The sequence below is a fragment of the Nothoprocta perdicaria genome, unplaced genomic scaffold (assembly GCF_003342845.1).
Source record: "Nothoprocta perdicaria isolate Ctin4 unplaced genomic scaffold, notPer1 scaffold_251, whole genome shotgun sequence".
Classification (NCBI taxonomy): domain Eukaryota; kingdom Metazoa; phylum Chordata; class Aves; order Tinamiformes; family Tinamidae; genus Nothoprocta; species Nothoprocta perdicaria.
The window spans coordinates 607,020-614,978 of NW_020455479.1; the positions used below are offsets into that span (position 1 = coordinate 607,020).

Below are 7,959 nucleotides of genomic sequence, written 5' to 3' on the forward strand. Positions count from 1 at the left end.
CAAATAAAACCCACTTTTTTTTTTTCTTTTAGAAGCTTAAATCTTCCTTAAGGCACCTTCACTAGCAGTAAACTAACCTGCACTGTAAACCGAGAAGTGTACTTTGATATACTTTAAAAAAAGTCCAATTACACCCAAAGATACTCACAACCTAGGTTGTGAGCATTACCCTGCTGAGTTTAAAGTTACTTAGTGTGGTTTGCTGTTACTCTCGTCACAATTATCATCATGCAGCAGTACAGCAAAACCTCTTCATTACAGGAGAGCTTTTGAAGTGGCCGTTGTTAACAGCCAAAAGCAGAACAAAACCTTGTTATCTCGGTATTGAATTGGGCATTTTTTGTTTACCAGTTCTTCAAAAAGGGCATCAACAGTACAGTTTCCTTCCAAAAAACACACAGACTTGGCAATAAATTACATACTGAGGTATTGGGACAAGCCAGTGACATGTTAACCTGCTATTTCATAGACTGTTTTAACCTGCTCTCTTCTTGGGTAGAAAGTTGTAACATGAAAAATAACAGGAAGTCTTTAAAAAAAACATATCAATCAGACCCACAGCTGCACATTAGGATGAAAGCACCACCAGAACTACAGAAAAGGGAAGGCAGAGAAGTTTATTCCAGCAATAGAGCAATATTGCTGCACCTCACTTTAGCATAAAGTGTTCATAAAAGACGACTATCCCCCAAAAGGTATATAAAAACAAATCCACTAAACTGTAATCCCGGAGAAAACGAAACAAAAACCCCCACCCCTTTGATGGAGCAAGCACTCGCTCTACTGCCGATGAGGAGGGTTGTGGAGAAAGGGGCAACAGGAGGAATAGGGCTTCGGTAACGCTGCCTTTGGCGCAGGGAGGGAACTGGGGGTTACCAGGGGAAGCTCGTGCCCTCCTAAGGCCAATGCTACTAAGTAATACCACGTACGGTGTTCAGGCACCTCTCTAGAACATATAAGTATATATATATATTTATAGAGGAGCTTCTGCCACCCCATTACCTGGAGAACCACCACCTCGGTGGCACGTAACCAGCACCATATCCTCCTGTAAAAGTGGCCTCCGCTGCTGTAAGGCGTAACCTGCGTTACAGCCTCCCAAAAGAGCTCGTCAGCACGACTCATAAATCAGCCTTTGCCCTCCTTGGAGGAGGGAGGACAGGACAGGAGCTCCCGTGGTCAGTGCCACTAGTGTTAGCGCGTAGGGAAATCTTCTCTCCAAGCACCAAAGGGTTACACAGCAAAAGGCCACTTACTTACTCCTCCGGATAAGCGTCAAAAAAGCTGCTCTCTCCTCTGCCCACCCACCCCCCTTCAATGTAATTCAGAACAGAGTCAGTGGTCTGAAGGGCTGCTAGCATCCAYAGCAGTAAAAAATTACTCTCTCAGGGCTGTGCAAGGTCCTCTATGTTAGGATGTCATGGGCTTGGTGCTCTACCAACATCTCCATGCTCCTCACATCTGTGCACCAGAACTCCAGGCGGTCTTTCATCCCTTTGATCTGGAAGACAAAACACACAATGATTTCAGCGGCACAACTACTAAAGAAACATAAATTCCCCTTTAAGTACAGAGGCTTGAGATCCAGAACAGCTTCTCAAAACCCCATGCATCTCAAGAAGATGCCTGGCATCTTTTACCATCTGGACTATAATGGTTTGAATTAGACTGAAGTGCACAAAAGGATTTATTTGTAGCTAGCAGCAAATGGACCGTCAGTTTTTAAAAGCTAAGGGCACCCTATTCAGTCTCCTAAAACACGTGCATCACAAAGATGAGCTTGAGAAGCTCATGAACCTTTCATTTCCATCACTCTGAACTTTTCTTCCCTGTCACTTACTGATCAGAAACTAAAGACTGTTTCATTTCTTAAATTCTGAGGCAACTGACAGACGCCCACATCCYTCTGAAAAGCAACAGCCTTCAGAGCAAGTTTTTAGATTCCCTGCTGAGTTGTGGGGCTCTTGGCGAAGCATCTCCAAAATGCTATCCTACCTGCTAACATTTGTAATTTCTTACTGCTTAGCATGGTTACAGGTATAAAGCACACTACACAGCTGAGGTAAGAGCCAAGGGAAACAGTCAGAGAACTGGCAGCTCTTCCTGAAGAAACTCTGGGAATTGGAAGTATAAGGAGATGAATTCACAGACATGACCCTTACAACTCTTAACTGCATTTTCCAGGTCATCTCACGTACAAAAGCAACAACAAAACAACACCCTCAAGTTAATACTGGCTTYGCACTGAAGTTGATCGTTACCTGCTGTAAATCCAACACCCGCGGCTGCACCCATGTCATGTGCACCCTCTTATCCACCTCGTCAATGCTGCCTTTTACCAATCCCACYGAGAGGGCCTTCATCACCAGCAGTTCCACCTGAAAGCAAGAGAAGAACAGGGAATCACCCACTTCCCCTCGAGATGAGACCTYTTAAGTGGACTCAGCATGCAGAACAGTGGTTACTACACAAAAACTGAGAACTGCAGTCTCTCTCTTACAGGTTCTTACACCGCCTTGAGACTTGACATCAAAATATACAGGACTGTAGATTTCTTTAGGATATCTGAAATCCCAGGAAGGACAAGGCGACTGGAAAAACAAGGATTTACCAGGGGTAAATAGGGCTTGAACAATCCAATTGCCTTCTAAACATCAACCARCTTCCTCAGTGGACAAGGTAGGAGTTGTAACAAGACAACCAACAAGACCTCCCACAACAGCCTGCTGACAAGCGGGTAAGATACAGACTGGAGAGCTGGAACAAGGCAGGTAGAAAACTTGCTGATCTGCTGAGCTCAGTCAGGATGGCGGTTAGCAGCTCAAAGCTGAACATTCAGCTCATCACAAATGCAGCTTTTCCAGCGTTATTCGGCATTTCAGTACGACCTAGTTAGCAGGTAACTTTCTAAACAACCTGGATAACAGGACTGACTGCACCCTCATCAAGTTTGTAGGTGACAGCTAGTCGGGGTGGAGGGAAGAGCTGCCATAAAGACAGACCTAGATGGACTACAAGACTTGCACTAGGTACAATAAAGGTTAACTGCAGAGTTTATTTGGAAACTTTTAGAGCTTTYGAATGTTGAGATTTAATCACAAACCATGACTAAACTCACCTCATTCACTGTGACTTTGGCACTCTTTGCAATCTCCTCAAAAGTGAGCTGTCTGTGGTTGGCCGGTCGGGTGAAAGTCATCTAAATCCATGCAAACACAAAGCAAAACCAAGATAAACTTCCATAGTTCCTATTTTTTTTCCTGCAGTGCACACACYTTCCCTGCTGCCGCCCCCTCACACTGCAGGAGCAACTACATTCCTCTTTTTAATACCACAATGTTTCAACAGAAATGCCCATATTAACAGAAAATAGCCCCCCCAAACAGCAGGGCCCCTAAATAACAAGTTTATCTACAAATAAAGCAGGTGAATTGGTGCCAACATGTCTTGATGCCTATCCATCCAATCCCTGACATAAAATAGTAGAAGTAATTAGAGGTAAGAGTAGTTAAATGTTAGAACTGGGATGAATATATATGCACTTGTGTGTATAAAAGCATGGACTATGCTTCAGACGAATTGTCTGAGCGCTGAATTAAGAAAAAAACAAACACAAAAGCATATCCAGAGTCACAGAGGTTTCAAGTGACAACAAAAACTGTTTCAAACATGTAGAGTTACCTCACAGTGAGAAGGCTTTGTCTTTAAGAGACTAAGTTATCAACATAGCGCATTTTATGAATCCTTATTATAATTTATCATATTGAAGAGACATTTCTTCAGATGCTGTCTTCAGAAACACCACTTGCTCCCTCCTTCCCCCTACCCTGCCTGCATATGCTGGAAAGTGCAAGCAGGGAGMACAGAGCTCTTTTGTATTTCCATGCCCCCATCCATAGCAGCACCTGCCATTTAGCACCACCTAGAGACAAAATTTGCACTCGTACTAACTCGATATACATGAGTTCCTATAAACACAGCAAATGAACGAGTGCATTCAGAGGAATTTGCCTCAACTTCAATAAACTGGACTCCTTGAAAGGCTGCCGAAAGCCGCGTCTTTTCATTTCCCACATTTAGCACCCTGCAGATCTCAGCTTAGCTGCTCACCTCCATTAGGCATAACAGTTGGATCTTCTGCAGCAAAAGGGCTTCGTTTGCTGCCAGATCTGGCTGCGAGATGATAAATTAGAAGAAAACAAGTTCATTATTACTTGTTCCACCCCAACCCATAAAAGAGTAACATTCTGTATACAGGAACGAGCCACTGYTAAATGCAGTGGTGCCCACTGTCCTGATTGCTGAGGACAGATTCCATCCTTTCCAACCCACTACTGGGCAATGATTCCATAAAATTACCAGTAAAGACTGTGTACTTCTCTACAAGATAGGCAAGCTTATACTGAAGGCTACAGCCTRGCACAAGTGAACACAAAAGTCAATCTATAAACCACTGTTGTGGCAGCAACATCTGGTACAGCCACTGCAGCTAATATCCAACCTCACAGCTTCCTTGAATTGCCTGGAAAAATAAGGGAAAAGCACCATTTGGCAGCAAAAGCAATTTAACATYACAGCGATTACAACACTGTGAATATTAAATTGGAGACAATCTTCCTGCCTAGGGCTGTGTAATGTCTTTTGGGGCTTTTCCCTTTGTTACAAGGAATTTCCCTTTTTCATTTCTTTCAAACAACAAAAACAAAAGAAAACTAAGGACCCAAGAGAAAAAAAAGCATCACTATGCAACAGTTAAGGCTCTACTAATGCACCTAGCTCAGGAAATTTAAGCTAGGAGAGTCCAAAGAAACTCCTAAATGGCATCTGTAAATATTAAGCCTAAGTCTTACTTGAACAACACGAGCAAGTTAATTCACTCACCTGCTGGCCCCATGCTGACTTTAGAGCCTGAAATGTCTCTACATTTCCACTATTGAAGGCATAAAGAGTATCAATCAGCCACTGCCGATCGGTGTTTCTCAGGGACTCCAGAACAGGGTGCATGAGCTGCAAGAATATCAAGCAGGACAAGAGGTAAAAATCAATCACAAATGGATTTTTTTGTTTATTAGCAGCTGCAGCAAACCAGAGGTAACTTACCAGCTCCCCAAAGTTATAAACACCTTCTCCCAGAAGCCCGGCCAGCCCCAGGGTGAAGGCTCTCTCCTGCTGCTCTGATACTGGAGTGAAAGAAAAGACTGGATGAAACAGCATATAACAAAAAAAAACAAAAAAACAAAAAAACAAAAACAAAAAAAAAAGGCAACTTTTTGAAGCTAGATAGAATAGGCCAGGAGGCAGAATAACCTGTCCCATCTGGTAAGGACATTGCCTCCCATCACAGAGTAGAATTAGGAGCAGAATCCTGCTCATTCATTCCCTTTGTGGGCTTTTGTAGCTAGAACTTGGTCCAGTGATGACAGACTCAAAAATAATGTGGAGGGAAAAAAACCATCTCTGTGGGTACATTTATTTAGACTAAAGTGATGAAATGAAAAATGAAAACTGGGACTATGCTCAGGCACAAAGGAAGAGCTACCTGGTAGATCTTTAACGTCAATGCAGCCTAGGAAGCGCAGAGCATCCTTGTAGTAAGAGGCATGGTTCCCAATGGTCTGGTAGTACTTGCTGGAGAGGTCGTAGAAACGGCTGTGAACTGAAGTCACCCCAGGGAGATTGTTCAGCATCTCCTCAACTTCCTCAATGGTCTCCTAAATCAGAGTGAAAAACAAGGTTATGGCTAAAAGCACAAAACACACACGCATGCCCCAGATGAAACTGCAGCCAAAGCCACTAAGGCTGGACTCAGAGTGAAGCTAGTGACATTCCCTCCTTACAAAGGTGTTTGACTGATGGAAGAAAGCCCAACTACACTGTGACCCTTCACACTTCATGCTTGTACTGAAAGATGTAAAGCAGAACTGCACAGAAGAAGAAAAAAAGCCCTCAGCTTTCTGAGATGGCTCTAAAAAAAACAACTCTGGGAGAGAGAGAAGGAACCTGTTCAGCACCAGAAACTGGGTACTGGAATTCAGTCACCTTTAGCAGTACATCAGCAAGCGGCAAGTGTGCTGCTGAATCCAAGGTGCCCTCTAAACTAGAAGAAAAAGGAATAGCAAGTTCTGGGGCTTGGGTTGCATGTTCATTTTTCTTCCACCTCAGAATGGAAGCGAAGACACAGGAATGGCCACGCTTACAGTAACTGCTGAAATAAGTCACAGTGCTCCAAACTGCCTGAACGTTAAAGTGACCACCTCACCTTTGTGACCTGCAGGTCTCCAATGTTCAGCTTGAGAGCCCCGATGGCTGTCTTGCACAAAATGACAGCTTCATCGCTGCTTTTTACCTGCAGCAAAACAAATACACATGCTTTGGTATTCTCAGCATTCTAGTTAGGCTTTCAAAACGCAAATTGTGTTCATTTAGTCATATTTTGCTTATTAACACATCCCTGCATTGAGTTCTGGGATTGGTCACTGAGGAAAACAGAAGGTACTTCCCAGCAAAGGTTCCAATTCACGTATACACTTGCCTCTTCACCTGCATCCAACACACTCACAACAAAACAAACTCTGTACAGGGACTAAGAGAGGAAAGAGCAGTTTCACAAATACCTTTTCCCGAGTCTTTTCCAGAAAAGAAAGGGCCACACTGGGATCTAAAGCAGAGCAAAAGAGAAAGCATATTAGGAATTCCAGCAAAATTCAATTTTAACCTGGAAATAAATTCCACGAAGCACTGATATTGGCACTTTCTCTTTCAACACCCCCGAGCGCCACTAGCTTTAGTTTAAGACCAAGGACTTAGCTATTACTATTAACAACCAAAGTTTCCTAAAAAAAGTTCCTAAAAAAAYGACCATCAACCGCAGACAATGTGACTTACCTGTCATTTGCCTAACTACATGAAGAATGATCTCTACCAGGGACAAGGGGTTCACCCTAGAACGAAAACAAGTCTCACTGTCACAACAGTCCCAGCTGCAGGTAACAGCAGGTTACCCCCGAATTTTGGGGCAGACTCACCTGTGTTCAAACTCACTGATGAAGTTCTCGTAAAGCTGCAAGCAAAAGGATTCAGATATTCAGGRCAAGAAAGTACTTTTAGTGACGACATTTATATTTTGTGTTAGTCCAACTCATTGTCTGAACAAAGCAGTTGACATCCAACTTGTCCTCTGGATTTGGTGCACTTACAGGCTTTCCCAGATGCTTTTTTTGTTTAAGAAAACAGCTCTTTTTCAGGTATATTCCTTTTTCAGGCTGTGAAAAATCCTCCCAGCTGTACAAAACAACTGCAGAAACCCACACGCTACCAGGTGCTACAATATAAAGCCTTTTGGTTCAGGACTGCCCCAGCGCACATCTTCAGYCCTCGCTGTGCAATTAGCTCAAGCCTCAACTTTTCCAATTGCCCTTTACAGGCATCCCAATAACACCCAACTATCCAGAAACTCAAGGCTTGTTATCRTGGAAGTGATTAGGGCAAGTGAATTTGAATCTACGCCACAAAGGAGAGTGAAAACGCGCAGCTATCAGTAATGGGCAAGCAGAAAGGCTGTGCCCCTGGTTTAACAGCCCCAAAACAAAACAAGCCAGAAGCTGCTTATTTCCCCTCACTGCAAAAACACTCAGGGCTGCTCCAGGGAGGGGAAACGAAGGGCCCGGGTATCCGCAAGCGCCTCACCTTGATGAGTCCATCCCCCTGGGCGAAGCAGGGGTCCTGCACGAAGTCCAGGACCTGCAGCGTCAGCTGGTGCCAGAGCCTTAAACAACAACAGCAGCAGCAACAACAAGAGTTAACGGAAGCGTTCCCAGCTCGCGTTCCCAGCTCGCGTTCCCAGCTCGCGTTCCCGCTCCCTCCTGCACCACACAGAGGAGATAAACCCCTTCCAAAGCCGTTGCCTCTTCGCAGCTACCGCGACCGGCGAGGGATGATTTTTATGGGGGAAAGGAGAGG

The 7,959-nt window shown here is 44.1% G+C and overlaps 1 protein-coding gene across 2 annotated transcripts in view; it reads right to left on the reverse strand.

Moving 5' to 3' along the window:
• Positions 1 to 629: 629 nt before the first annotated feature.
• PSMD13 (proteasome 26S subunit, non-ATPase 13) overlaps positions 630 to 7,959 on the reverse strand; it is a 7,672-nt gene continuing 342 nt past the window's right edge. For both annotated transcript variants that reach the window (XM_026040251.1, XM_026040252.1), the window contains 12 exons: positions 7,687 to 7,765; positions 7,026 to 7,060; positions 6,886 to 6,941; positions 6,615 to 6,658; positions 6,260 to 6,346; positions 5,540 to 5,711; positions 5,101 to 5,180; positions 4,882 to 5,007; positions 4,111 to 4,173; positions 3,119 to 3,199; positions 2,262 to 2,378; positions 630 to 1,501 (listed from right to left, as the gene is read on the reverse strand). In XM_026040251.1, coding sequence (XP_025896036.1) covers positions 1,406 to 1,501; positions 2,262 to 2,378; positions 3,119 to 3,199; positions 4,111 to 4,173; positions 4,882 to 5,007; positions 5,101 to 5,180; positions 5,540 to 5,711; positions 6,260 to 6,346; positions 6,615 to 6,658; positions 6,886 to 6,941; positions 7,026 to 7,060; positions 7,687 to 7,765 — 1,036 coding nt within the window. In that variant the 3' untranslated portion in view covers positions 630 to 1,405. The remainder of the gene's footprint in view (positions 1,502 to 2,261; positions 2,379 to 3,118; positions 3,200 to 4,110; positions 4,174 to 4,881; positions 5,008 to 5,100; positions 5,181 to 5,539; positions 5,712 to 6,259; positions 6,347 to 6,614; positions 6,659 to 6,885; positions 6,942 to 7,025; positions 7,061 to 7,686; positions 7,766 to 7,959) is intronic.